Here is a 15,145-nt window from a genome sequence, read left to right as displayed (position 1 = left end):
AAATAGCCTCTAGTCATTTCCATTGACCAACTCTGTGCACTGACTGTTAGAGGTAAAGCCCTTTAAACTTTCCTGGCTGCCTTTCCTGGCAAGACAGCACAGCACATGTGTATGGACTGCCAGAAACTAAGCCATTGCTAGATCAAATGCCAAACTCCCTTCATTCATTTTACCCACTTAGTAGCAACAGAGGCTGTGGCTAGTTGATGTAATATACTAATAAAAATGCCTATTAGTTTCAGCCTCTTATTGGCTAACTCTCACATCTTGATCAACCCATTTCTATTAATGTGTGTAGCACCACGATGTGGTAGCTTACCTGGAAAGATTCAGCATGTCTGACCTGGTGGCTGGATCCATGGCGTCTGACCCAGAGAGGAGAGGCATGGCAATTGCCTCACTTCCCTCTTCCTCCCAGAATTCTGTTCTGTCTACTCCACCCACCTAAGGGCTGGCCTATCCAATGGCCAAGGCAGCTTCTTTATTAACCAATGAGATCAACACAAAACAGAAGACCCTCCCACATCAAGGGTGTTTCCATTTCCTGACTATTCTGCATGTAGCAGCAATGAACTTGGATGAATGTATACCTGGACCATATGATATCTATATTTCTGGCCTTTTGAGAATTGTCAATAGTGATTTCCATAGTGGCTATGCTAGTGTTCACTCCCACCAACAGTAAATAAATGTTCTTCTTGCCCCTATTTGTCATCATGATTTTATCTTAACCATTTTGACTGGGGTAAGCCAAAAGTCTCAAAGTCATTTTAATTTGCATTTTCTTGGTGTCTCAGATTGTTCAACATTTTAAAAATAAGTTCTTTGAGAAATTATACAATATATTTGGATCATATCCACCCCCTACTATGTCTCCTACTTCCCTGCCTTCCCAACACCCTGTCTTGGTTTTTACAAACCTATCAAGTACAGTTTGTGCTACTCTGGATCCTGGAATATTGGTCTTTACTGCATCATGTCAATTCATCAGAGGTCACCCTCTTAAAGAAAATGAACCGTCTTTCTCCCACCACTTATTAGTTGCTGATAGCTCCTTAACTAGGGGTGGATCTTCAGTCTCACCTCCTACCTCCATTTTGTGAATTTTGTCTGACTTGATCTTGAGTCTCAAAGAAAGATAAAGCAACTGGAGGCCTCAAGTTGGACAACTGGCAGGGTTCTGGAACTTTGGGTTATTTGTATGATGAGAAGGTCCATAAGGTGATCTGAAGAGTCACAGAGGGAAGGAGATAGATCAAGAGGAGGTGGGTTTCCCCAGCAAACAGGTATAGGATTTGGGTAAAACTGTATCTGCGCTACATACAGTGTCTACAGGTTTCCTGGTACTGAGTATGCTGGGATCCATTGAAGAATTTAAACATACTTTTCAGTCATTTGTATTTAACCTTTTGTTAACTCTCTGATTGGTATATGACAAAATTTTTAAGGGATGGAAAAGAAAATGCAGTGATACAAAGGGGGAAACTAAAATAATGGAACAAGAAAGGTCAAATATAGGGACTGAGGTAAAAGGAATATATGGAAGAATAACTAATACTAAAGAGCTCAAAAGGTCACATAAAAAACCACCTCTTTAGAACTTCCTAAATTATATAAGTGCATAATTACCTCTATTGGAGGTATAGGCAAGTAAGATCCCATAATTCCTAAACTATTACTACCTATAGACATTGCTCTTATTTAACTTCCAGATCTTGATGGTAAGACACTATTGCTGAAGACATCACATATTTAAGTCATAGAACGCGGAGAAATAAAACCTGTATTGATCTGGAAGCTTCATCCCTACCTTATGGATTTTATTGTGCTGGAAGAAATAAACACAAATCTTGTCCAGCTATGGCTCCTGTGAGATAAAATAACTTCCTGCCTGGCAAGAAGTCTCCACTGGTGCAATAGTGGCACAAGTATCATGAGAGTAAGCAATGGCTTTCTGATTGGATTTGCAGTCTGTTCTTCTCTTTCTCTTTTTTCCACTCTTCCTCTCTTTGTCTTCTCCCTCTCCCTCTGTTTCTCACTCATCTTATCCTCCCCAGTCTATCTCATGCTAGACAAGTTCTTTAATAAAGATGTATGTGGTTGACTTGAAAATAAAAGAAGGCAGACAGGCATCTCCAGACACATAACTGTTCTTTTAATCAGAACAACTGTAGTACCAGTCTCTCCATGGAGTGGCAACTGTGTGCATTTGGTGTGGTATGCTTCACATTCTTATAGGACTGAAAGGAGATGATGTCACTTCTGCTGCAGTTACAGAGTAGTAGATACTTCTGAGGTTAGCATTAACAATGGACCCCCAGAAACAGAAAAAAAAATTTCATGCCCAAATTTTGTCATTGAAAGACAGTTTATACATAGACAACACACTCATAATTTTCCCTTTAATCTTCTTACTTAGCAAGTGAATAATTCATAACTATGAAAATTAGCAAGCTATTCATGTTACTGGCTTGAAAAGTACAAATCAATTATGTTTTTCTCTCTAAGATAACTTTGGTTACTGTTTTAGGTTACAAGACTATATGTTTAAGGAAACAATTGTACAAATGTGTCTGATATTCAATACCATATATGTTATATTTATGCAATATCCCAAAGGAAAAAATCTATTCAGATAGAAAAGGTCTATATATTTTAAAAAGTGAAAATAGGAGAAAAACACATTTTAAAATTGAGAAAAATTATCTTTAGAAAACAACTTATTGACAATGATCAGCCTTCTATAATACTGCTACATGTTGCATCACAGAAAATCATATGTAAGAGTAAATCTTCATGTACTTCAGATATGCTTGCTATAAATTCGTGAATTTATATTCATTCTTACAGTAGAATATCAAAAACATGGAGCAAAATTCCTTCTGACACTTGTTTATGAAGGGGAAAATGTATCACACATTTAATTATGCCTTAAACAAAAGGTAAAACATAAAAAATATTCTGCATAGAAACTAAAAGGTTAAAAGATACACTACAAAGATTTTATATTATTAAAAACAGATCTTTCATCGACAAATACAGCAAGTCACATATAAGACTGATCAGATTTGTATTCATTAGAGTTATAATCTGAGGATAAAATTGATGCTTTTAAAATCTGACTTTTAACAAAGCTATGTTCAAAAATGTTGTCTTAGGCAGATAAAGTTTATTTATATCCACCATAATACTGTGTGAGTCTGTGAGAACTTATAAAAAAGTCTCACTGCTTGAGTAGAAAAGTGGTTGAACAATGAATGGATGAACTGGGGAACCTTAGGGAAGAAATGTACCATCACACTGCTAATGTCACTAGTACTCAAGATACTACTGACTCATTAGCCTCCTTACTGCCTCTCTGACATCTTTGTTTCTTAGAGTATAGATGAGAGGGTTCAGGCTAGGTGTGACGACAGTATAGAAGAGGGCAATGAACTTGGCTTGATCTTGAGAATTTTTTGTTGGAGGCTGAAGATAAATGCACATGGCTGGAATGAAAAAAAGGCATACAACCATAAGATGGGCTCCACAGGTTCCAAATGCTTTCTGAAATCCCGTGTTTGAGTGCACCTTTAGGACAGCTTGAGCAATAGCACCGTAGGAAGTGAAAATAAGAATGAGTGGGATGAGAACAAAAAGAGAGCTTGCAACCAGTAGAGTCATCTCATTAGTTCTCGTGTCAACACAGGATAACTGGAGCAGTGCTGGGACTTCACAAAAGAAGTGATCTACTTGGTGATTTCCACACAGAGGTACCCAGAAAGTGAGGAGAGAATGAAGTGCTGAGTCCAAAAAGCCACATATCCAGGAGGTTGCTGCTAGCATGTGACAGAAACGAGGATTCATGAGGACAGAGTAGCGCAAGGGTTTGCACACAGCTGCATAGCGGTCATAGGACATCACCACCAAAAGAACACACTCTGTGGTACCCAAAGCAAGGACAAAATAGAGTTGGAACATACAACCAGCATAAGATATCGTCTTTTGTGGGCCCCAGAGGTTGGACAGCAGCTGAGGGACAGAACTAGTGGTGTAGCAGATATCCAGGGCTGAGAGATTTGACAGGAAGAAGTACATGGGCGTATGGAGGTGTGAATCTAAGTGTGACAGGATGATAATGAAGAGATTTCCTGTCAGTGTTGCCAAGTAGAATATCAAGATCACCACAAAAAGAACTACTTCCAGGTGAGGCCACTTAGAAAAACCCAGAAGAATGAAGTACCCTTCAGAACTCGCATTGATTTTTTCCATACTAGTTTACATTCTCTTGTTTTATCTTCACTTCTAAGAAAACTTGAGTGTTAAGAAAAATAATCACAGTTGTTGACTAAAGAATATAAAGCATCATCAAACTCATATTCTATGAAAAAAAGAAAAACCAGTAAGGTAAAAGTATCCTATTTGCTAGAAGCATAACTATAAAGTATAAAATGAATGACGGTTAGATGACCTGAATGAATGCAAAAGTTGTTGATATATTTTCTGAGACAGATTATTTACATTTTCTAAAATACAACTTTATAAATTACTTGTTAATCACAAAGTAAACTTTGTAGTACAGAAACCTTGCTGATGTCTCCATAACTACACACTGTTAGCTCACTAGTGATTACACAAACCAGTACTCCATGGCTACTGATGCGATAATTTGAAACATGATGTCACTGAAGTGTCACTACTGCTCAGAAGACACAACCAAACTCTTGTAAGGAAGAAACATGAGAAAAATTCAAATGAACACAAAATAGATTCCCTATACTCTACAAAAATGTCAGTTACTATACCAATTAAGACTAAGTAATTGGGTAAATAGATTTTAAAAGTTGGTGCCCAGATGATCACACACTTGGAAAAATAGCTCAAACTCCTTAGAGAATTGGAAAAGTTTGAATTTATACTGATAATTTTGCCACTATTAAATTGCTTAACATTTGAACTTTACAGAGTTTACATTAATAATTTTATTGTTCTTGGAAGGAAACATCAAGAAAAACAGTGTAAGGGAAATACTTGCATGTGCAATCAATGGTCCATAAAACGTGATGGGTGATTAATAGATGGATAGATGCTATATAGATAGATGTTAGTGAAATAGGTAGGTAGATAGGAAGATGATAGATGATAGATAGATAGATAGATAGATAGATAGATAGATAGATAGATAGATAGATTTTGAGTTGATAGACAATAAATATGCGAAATAGCAAAACTTCCCCAGAAAAATGTACACTAAGGATCCATTTATATATTTGATAAATTACTGTTGCTTGTTCTTTATGTAACTATTATGTAAGTTTGAAAATTTCAACAATAAAATGTTGCCAAAAGAAAATATAAAATAATTTTATACCTTAAGTAGATATCTTTTTAGAAAACAAATCAAGTTCTCATTCATTCTAGGATAATAGATGAGCAATTGTTAACCTAACAGAGTGAGGGAAAATGATTTCCACTCAAAAATGGTATTTGATAACAAATAAATTATTTAAAGTTTGTTTTTAGTATTTTCTAATAGTTTCTACTTACATGATAATATAACTATCCTGGAGAAATGAAGGTATTATAAAAGCACACTAATGTCTCTTACTCTGACTATGACACCATTAAACAATAATCCCAAGAAATGGGAATTACCCTGGAAATGTCATGCTTTGGAAGGAAAAGGTGCAGCCTGAGAAACAACTTATATTCCAGATTGAGATTTCACATAGTTCGAACAGCTCATCAAACCATCTTATAGGATGTGATTGAAGGCCTGATAATGATGAGTCAGTCAGTGGAGGATGGACTGCACCTTAAACTGGACTAATTAAATGTGCCTAACCTTCGTTCTCTATGAAAATTCTGGTCTTACTTTAGGATCTGACCTGGAAGTCCTTCCTGGATCTCTTGGCCCCTTCCTGATATGATCACATTGAGTAAATCTCCATTATTTTTTTGCTTTCCATTTTTAATTTGGTTTATTGAAAATGGATAGTGGGAATCTGACTTGAAGAACATTTTATGACTCCCAAGTCTGATTATAGCAAGTAAATTATTTAAATTTTGTTTTATTTGAAAAAACCTTTCTACTTATGTGGTACTAGGAAACACAATTGCAATTTCAATAATCCTACATATATATGAAAGAAGAGGCAAAACAACACATTCAGAAGTATTAATACTTATGAATGAAGATATATTATACCTCAACTAAAAGTGCCAACAAAAAGAAATAGCTTTGATTTTTAATATACTTACTTACATGCTAGGTTTTTTTATGTTAGAAACATAATATAAGCAGAAATTTTTTAAAAACCACAGATTATGGACATATTAATGTATAAGTATTAATAAAATTGGGAGTCTGGATGAGAGGGTGCTATAATGTGTGCTAGGGACATTATTTAAGAGATAAAAGTCTAAGTATTAGGCCCAAAGATGGGAGGAGAAAACTATCTACCAAAATCATCATAAATGATTTAGCTAAAGCGAGTAATTAGTTTTAAGTAAAAGTAGCAAGTTTTTTTATTCATGCACATGGGCTGCCTCCCCCTAAGGTGGAGTTGAAGAATTCAGTCTTGGATGTGAGAAAGTTTGGGGGTAGGTGGTTTCCAAATAGGGGATTTTATGGGTAAAATAGGCAGCATTATAGGAACTGAACATCATAAAAAGTTATTTCTAATGACCTCCTGAAATAAAGACTTGATTGCAAGGTGGTCATAACAACAGATAGTTATAACAAAGTAGCCATAGCAACCCTCTTGAAAGGTATGGCTGCAAGATGACAATTAAGTTTTTGGAACAGAGACATGGTTGCCATTCCTGGAACTGGCAGTACAAATTTTTTGTAGTTAAAATTACAGGTAGAGCAAAGCCCATCCCTTGAGAAACAGAGGTTTAATCATAAACAGAATGAACCTAGTTTGTTTTTGTTATAAGATGGATGTTAAGCCTAAGTTGGTGGCAGACTGGTTCTTAATAAGAAAGCAGAGTCCAGTGAGTACTTCCAAGATTATGGACAGGCTTACAGGAAAGACAGAGGAAAGGACATATTTAGACTATGAGGGAGAAAATTACCCAAGCTACAGACTAAGCTGCTGTCACTAAAAATTGTCTTTTCTTTAGGGGAGTAAGTGTAAAATTGTGCACAGAAAAAAACAAAAACAAAAACCATGGTTAGGGATAAGGTTTTTATTGTAAGTAAGGAAGACAAAACAGCCAGAGGCATCTGGAAGAGTCCAGAGCAGAGAAAAAAAGAAGCAGACTGGCCATGGCTGGAGTTAGAGAAGAAAACTTAGAAAAATGCTGAGCAGAGGGAACCTTGTGAACTGGAACAGACCGGGAGTTTAGAATCGAAGAAGAGGGGGGAAAGGCCAGGATGCTGGCTTGGGCTTTGAACTACCTAACAGGTACATGTGAATAGGAAAAAAAGAGTTCAGAGTCTAGCATGGGCATTAATATGTAAACTTAGATATACACCGAGGGAACTGACCCTTTCTGGTGGGCAGAAATCTGTTTCACAGGTTCCTGAGGAATTTTGCATGTTAGCTTTTATACCTCAACCAAGAGTCCTTCTATAGTCCAGCTTGAGCTAAGTGAAGACTGTCATTTTGGGGTTCCCTTTGGAACTGACAATCAGTAATATTGTATTTAGATCCTAAGCATAGGTTTGAATCACTATGCTTGATTACTCTCTCCTACAAAAACATTTTATAAATCATTAAATGGCTTTTTCAAGTTAATATGTTACACTGAGTCTTACATTTGTTTATTTTTAAAAACATAAACCATAATTCATCAATACTAATGACCCTTTTTGAGCTGCAAATTTCTAATCTTTCTTTGGAAGATTAAATCTTCTATTTGTTACATAGATATTGAGTGACCTAGGATTTAAATATCTTTTGTTTACTGAATTTTTTATCTTCTCAACAATCCCATCTCTGTTTTGTTTTACATGCTCTTGTGACTAATAAGAGATACTTCCTAATTAGCTGTGACAAAAGATTAATAAAATAATCTGTAGTTTTAACATTTTGGCTCTTAATGGTAAGTGCAACACTTGTAGAAAAATACTGAAATAGAAATAAACTTCATCAGGAATATTTGGAGAAATCAGCTTGTCTCTAGCCTTCTCAGCTAACCCTAATCCTAAATTACAGCAGTGTGACAGTCAGTAAACTAGAGGAAACGATCCTATTTCACTGAGTGATGGGTCCAGGGAAACAAGTTTATACAATATTTAGAAAGAACTTCCTTTAAAACTATAGCTGAATTCAAAAGAATTCATATAACAGAAAATTTTAAAATAATTCAAATTGAAGTGATTACTGCCATTTGATTAAAGATGGAAGTTTTCTAAAATAGTTTTAAATTTTTTTCTTAGATTGGGAACACTTCATGGCAAGTTTGGGTGCAATTGCTGTAATTACTTCCCTTGATACACTTAATTTTCTTCTTGTCTTTGAAGAAAAGTTCTCAAAAAGAAACCTTGCCTCCAAAGACTAATTGACTGACTAGAATGGGAGTTGTGCAGCAACAGTTGGAATGTTACCAGTCTGGAGGCTAGTTACCTTATCTTGGGCTAGTCTTACTCCTCCAGAACAGTCACTTCTTGCTCATCTCTCTTTCTGAACTAACATCTTATGAATAGTAGTTAGAAATCTTTGAAATCTATTAACTTAGCTAAACCCTGTCTTTCACCAACCCAAAAGCTAAGAAAGCCATCAGATAGCATCTTGGGCCCACAGAAGTTTCTCCCACCCATCCTATTATAACCTACATCTCTGGTGTATCCCCCAATGTATTTAATCTTGCCTTGATTTAAAAGCTTTTTTTCTGTACAATTATAAAAGTTCATGAAACTGCTTCCACATTGAAACATGGATTTTGAGGTAACTTAAATCTCTATTGCCAGACCATGACCATTCAAAATGGATCCATAGTAAATTATCTTTTAACTCCCTTAAGATGACAGTGGTGACTTTTATGTCAACAGCCTCTATGACTGAGTACCTTAACTAAAATGAACAAACCGGCAGCTGTGTGAGTTATCACTATCAATTTGATGAATTCCTATAAGGAAAAGTTAGCAACATATCTAAGAAAAGAGACAAACACCAGATGAAAATAAGAAAAGTATAAACTTCTGACTTAATTTCTTCATATTGGATGGGTAGGAAATAAAGTTACTTTCTGTTCCATGGATAAGTTCTTCCTTCTAAGTTGAAAGTCTGTGTTGAAGAAGGAGAAAAAAAAGTGACTGTTCCCATCACCAATACTGACTAGAATTTTCCTATTCTGAGTTTTTACATAGAACATTAACTAGTTCTCAAGTAATGCCTGAAACCTGTTTACTCACATCTTTTTTTGTTTTGTTTTGTTTTTGTATTTTGGGCTTTTTTTTTTTTTTTGAGACATGGTTTCTCTGTAACTTTGGAGCCTATCCTGAAACTAGCTCTTATAGACCAGGTTGGCCTCAAACTCACAGAGATCCACCTGCCTCTGCCTCCCGAGTTCTTGGATTAAAGGTGTGCACCACCACTGCCCAGATACTCACATCTTGAGTCTGTTCATATGCCCATTGTTGTCTTACCTTTCACTCTCTCACCTGTGTGACTGACCTGCTGGTTGTTATTGGTGTCCTTCAAAGCTCTAGCAGTGCCTAAACCTGGATTCTGCTACAGAAGAGAGAGCTCATTGGGCAGTAAAGTGCTTTTTGTAGGCAGAAGGTGAAACTCTGAGCTTTCAGTGTGTCCAGAGAGGTCTTATTTGAGACCAAATGGAGATTTTAGAAAAACAGAAGAATTGATTTCCTTAACTGTAGCATTGGGAGTGTAAATCCCAAAGAGTCAATTAATGCTTTGCAGGGACTTGTGAGGTTACACTATTTTCCATGAATGTCCTCCCCTTGATACTGCACTATTGTTGAACTAAGGTGACATTAAAACTTTGACCCAACCACCACTCTGGTTTACAAGACAGGATAGATTTCAATGAGATTTCTAATATCCTCCCTGAGTTTTTGAAAACATTAAGAGATAGATTTTACATATTCATGTTATTTGACATGAAATAACATGAAATGTGGATCCAAATATAATTTAAATATTTGACATTAAAATTGCATGTACTAAAACTCAGACCCGAAATGTAGACAGAAGTTTTGGTCCTGCCTGGTCCTGCAGCCATTCAGTCCCAAAGAAGCACACAGAGGCTTATATTAATTATAAACTGTGTAGCCTATTAGCTCAGGGTTATTATTAACTATTTCTTACAATTTAAATTAAACCACAATTCTTGTCTGTGTTAGCCACATGGCTTGGTATCTTTTCTTAGTAAGGCATTCTCATCTTGCTTCCTCTGCATCTGACTAGTGACTGAATTTCTGCCTTTCCTCTTTCCAGAATTCTCCTAGTCTGGTTGCCCCATCTATTCTTCCTGTCTCTATACTGACCAATCAGCATTTTATTAAACCAATATGAGTGACAAATCTTTATAGTGTATAAGAACATTATTCCACAGCACCAAAACTTAAACCTCAACGTTAAACTAGTTCATTATAATAACGGATTTTATCATTATTTGTTGTCAAATTGAAATTTCAAGAATTCAAAATAATTATTAGTGATAGACAAACACAATAGAAAAAGAAGTCAAGTGGACTTTTTTTGGCCTTTCCTTGTGATCTAAGTAAATAATTGTAAGGAAAAATTCCTGTTATTCTAAACAAAACACAATAGCACAAATTCACACAGAATTTGTGGTTCTCTCAGTTATTAAGACCATGGAGTATTGTTATTATTGACATAAGACTACAGCTCTACTCTTAAAGAAGATAAGATATAGCTTATCCTGGAGACATTTTAAATGACCATGGTCTGAGAACACAAATATAGATTAGCCCAAATTCTGCATTTCAACATGAAAGCAGTTTCCATGAAGTTTTACAATTTTACAGAAAAAGAAAACTTTTAAATCAAGGCAAATTTAAATCATATTGATGGGTACACTAGAGATTCAGTTACAGCAAGCTAGGGGAAGCTTTTCTATGGGCTCAAGATGGCCCTAATGACATTCTCATTTTTTGGATAGTGAAAGCTAGTGGTCTGCTAAATTAATAGCTTCCAGAGGTCATTATCTATTAGTCACAGGATGCCCCCATTTGTCAATGTGAAAAAAGACACAGTCCTCATCTTACAGACAATAATTATTCTGAAACCATTTGTAATAAAAAGAAAACTTAACGGAAGATTTTTAGAAATAAAGAAATCCTACAAGTAACAGTTTTATACTAAGAATATTTGGAAGAAATCATGTGAATTTAGTATTATCCATTATATAAATGAGACAAAAATTTGTTGAAGTATATATATTTATAATCTGTTTTAAAAGTAAACCCTTAACAAAATCTGTTTATAACATTCAATTTTATAGCTCAATGAAATCTTATGATCTAATAAATATAGTTTTATATAAACAATGAGCATTGTAAGGTTTAAGAAATATCTAATATACCCGAAGATAATATTTTAATAAGTGTTAAGATCTTTAAAGTCCTGAAATTAATAAAATAAAATTCACTCATCAGAATTAATAAAATAAAATTCACACATCTGTTTTCTTGAAATTAGTGACTTTCACTGTAATCTCCTCTGAAACATATTTCATGATAGCTGCCTAGTTACCCATTGACATTAGAACCCACTCCCCCTCTTAGGGTCTCCATTGACTGGCCCATGGGTCAGGATAAGATTATAAAAATTCCATTGTTGAGACCTAATGCTTGGTGCCCCCACTATAAAAAGTGGGTTTAGAAACCAGTCTTTTGTCACAGCCTAACAAACACCATCTCTTGCTGTGGTCTCAGCTAGCTGATAAGCTTCGAAGCCCCAGGGTGTTTTGTTTTGTCTTTCTTTTTTTTCTCTTTTCTTTTTGCTTCTGGTTTTCCTGTGATCTGGTTTGTCGAATAAAATTTGCTTCTGGTTTATTAGACTTTGGTGCTCTGTTCCCATCTTTGCGTGACCCCCCTGAACCCAACAATTAGGGTTTCTATTGATGTAGTGAGACAGCATGACCACATTTATATTTAATTTCAGGGGTTTAGTCAATTATTGTCATGGTGTGAGGAGCAGATAGTATGCAAGTAGGCATGGTGCTGGAGAAGGAGCTAAGAGTTCTACATCTTGATCTTCAGGATGCAGAAAGAGACTGAACCACACAGGGCATAACTTGAGTATATGAGACCTCAAAGTCTGCCCTTGCAGTGATGTACTTCTTCAAACAAGGCCATACCTACTCCAACAAGGCCATACCTCCTAATTTTTCTACTCCTTATCGTCTGTGATGCTCATTTTATTCAACCACAACACATGGGAATATATCTGGGGCCAGAGCAAGTTGGCCATCCATACTATTCAGCATTAGTGATATTTGGATGCAGTGACTCTGCTTCAATAAATAAACATAAAAAGCAATCAAGGAAGATACCTGAAACCAACCTTGTGTCTCTACATTCATATGCACACACATGATTATACACACAAGTGAACACAAATACAGACATGCATGCATATTACACACATGCAAATTCAAATAAATTTATTCAGACTAAAACATAACTGAGCTATTTAGTCACCACCATTGCAGGATATAAGTCAGTTTACAAAAGTCAGATGTAGTCTACAGTACTGACAGTGACATTCAAAACTATGCAACTCTCAGAGGTCAGCTTAGGAAAATATATAGAGACAACACTTGCAATGAAGGAAAAAATATGTTTATGCATCAGAATAGTAAAGTTATCTGAGTTATCAGTTCTTTCCAAATTGTTTCATAAATTTAACCTAATATACATGAAAACTTTAGGAGCCTAATTTTAAAAGAATATATTTGATTTCCTTAAAACTGAAACTGTCCTCTTTTGAAAATATTTTTTAAAGAACAAAAATCTTGAGACTGGAGGAAAAATTTTGTAGGACATCTATTTGATCAATGAAATATATGTGTGTGTGTGTGTGTGTCTGTGTGTGTGTGTGTGTCTGTGTGAGTTATAACACAATATAATACATATAGTATACTACAATATAACATATTATATGACCCTAACAGATACATAAAAAAATAAAATTGTTCCCTAATAATGCTACTCATTTTAATATTTTTCTTTAAAACCTAATGCCTCATACTAAAGAGCTATAATACAATGATATCTTTAAAAAGAAGATATTTATAAAGAGTTAAAACATAATTTACCCTGATTTAATTCATTAAACATAATTTGACTGTCATTAAGATCACTAAATAAAATTAAGTGATTTATTTCTTTTACTTTATAGTAATTACTAACATCCTCTTCCACTCAATTTAATAAGGACATTTATATTCAAGGTTTATTGCCAAATTTCCTTTAATTATTTTAGAAGTGACCTTAATTTGTTATCATGTAACCCATGACAAACAAAATTTTATACAGGTATTTCCTCTTTTATCTTAGATTGCAATTTTATCCATAAGAAAGTTCTATTTGATCAAAAGGAACATCCATCTAAAGTACTAAGAATCTAAAAGAAAATAAGACATATTAAGATTCAAAAGTAATGTCAGTAGGGAATATGTTCTTGAGTTAAACAGACAAATGAACAAGTGAGCTATTTGGAACAGATTTCTGTTTGTATTGTTCAAAGTAGAAAGTCATAAATTTACTGTCTGAGTTCCTGACATAATTTAATATTTTGAAAAAAAAGGTGTTCTTACTCAAATAAATTAAAATCTGTATTTTATGTTCTATGATTCAGTGACCTGACGAGATTGGAAAAGAACAAAGTGTCCTTTGTAAAGGATCAGACCTTCTTTTCAACGACTGCACAGTGGGAGGCCTCTCTCATTGTTCCCTTTCACACCCAGTCAGCCTCCTTACTGCTCTTCTTATATCTTTGTTTCTTAGAGTATAGATGAGAGGGTTCAGGCTAGGTGTGACAACAGTATAAAAGAGGGAAATGAACTTGACTTGATCTTGAGAATTTTCTGTTGGAGGCTGAAGATAAATGCACATGATTGGAATGAAAAAGAGAGACACAACAGTAAGATGGGCTCCACAGGTCCCAAAAACTTTCTGAAGTCGAGCAGTGGACTGCATTCTTAGAACAGTGCAAATGATGGCACCATAGGAGCTCAGGATGAGAATAAGTGGTATAACAACAAAAATGGCACTCATGACCATGAGGGTCAGCTCATTTGCATGGATATCAACACAGGATAACCTCAACAGTGCTGGGACTTCACAGAAGAAGTGGTCCACTTTGTGATGTCCACACAGAGGTACCCAAAAGGTAAAGGAGGAATGAAGTGCTGAGGTGGTAAAGCCACTTACCCAGGATGCTGCAGCCAGCAGGTGACAGAAATGAGGATTCATGAGGACAGAATAATGCAAGGGTTTGCACACAGCTGCATAGCGGTCAAAGGACATCACCACCAAAAGAACACACTCTGTGGTACCCAGTGCGAGGGCAAAATAGAGTTGTAGCATGCACCCAACATAAGATATTGTCTTCTCTGGACCCCAGAGGTTGGACAGCAGCTGAGGAACAGAACTCGTGGTATAGCAGAGATCCAGAGCAGAGAGATTTGAGAGGAAGAAGTACATAGGGGTGTGCAGGTGGGAATCTAGGCATGACAGGATGATGATGAAGAGATTGCCTGTCAGTGTCATCAAGTAGAATATCAAGATCACCACAAAGAGAACAACTTCCAGATGAGGCCATTTAGAGAAACCCAGAAGAATAAATCCTTCCCAACTTTCATTGAAATTTTCAACCATTGCTTATTTTTTTTTTGTTTATCTTCAGTTCTAGGAAAATTTGAACATGAAGAGAGTTACAGTAAATGATTGCTAAAACAAATCATTGGCAAGCATATATATTCATACATACAGATATATGTATATATTCATATTCCCTGAACTATTTCTCATATATTCATATACACATTGACTTTCATATATATGAAATATATAATACTAACGTTATTTATTGGTAATCAAAATATTAATTAATATATGATATTCATCAAAGCAGTGTGAATATATATGAAAAGTCATTGAGTGGTGAAGGCAAAAGGTTCCCAACTACAAACTATTAATAAATAAAATGACATTACTGACATG

At 35.3% G+C, this 15,145-nt stretch overlaps 2 protein-coding genes across 2 annotated transcripts; both read right to left on the bottom strand.

Annotated features, from left to right (window-relative positions):
• Positions 1 to 3,327: 3,327 nt before the first annotated feature.
• LOC142837901 (olfactory receptor 2J3-like) lies at positions 3,328 to 4,251 on the bottom strand. Its single transcript, XM_075953331.1, has one exon. The coding sequence runs from the start codon at positions 4,249 to 4,251 to the stop codon at positions 3,328 to 3,330; it is 924 nt and encodes a 307-aa protein (XP_075809446.1).
• Positions 4,252 to 13,864: 9,613 nt separating this feature from the next.
• LOC142837897 (olfactory receptor 2J3-like) lies at positions 13,865 to 14,800 on the bottom strand. The gene has a single exon (XM_075953319.1). It carries the CDS (start codon positions 14,798 to 14,800, stop codon positions 13,865 to 13,867), a length of 936 nt encoding a protein of 311 aa, XP_075809434.1.
• Between the last annotated feature and the right edge of the window lie 345 nt (positions 14,801 to 15,145).

This window comes from Microtus pennsylvanicus, chromosome 1 (assembly GCF_037038515.1).
Source record: "Microtus pennsylvanicus isolate mMicPen1 chromosome 1, mMicPen1.hap1, whole genome shotgun sequence".
NCBI lineage: Eukaryota > Metazoa > Chordata > Mammalia > Rodentia > Cricetidae > Microtus > Microtus pennsylvanicus.
Note: the sequence above shows the minus strand (reverse complement) of the source record. Positions and strands in the feature narration are given on the sequence as shown.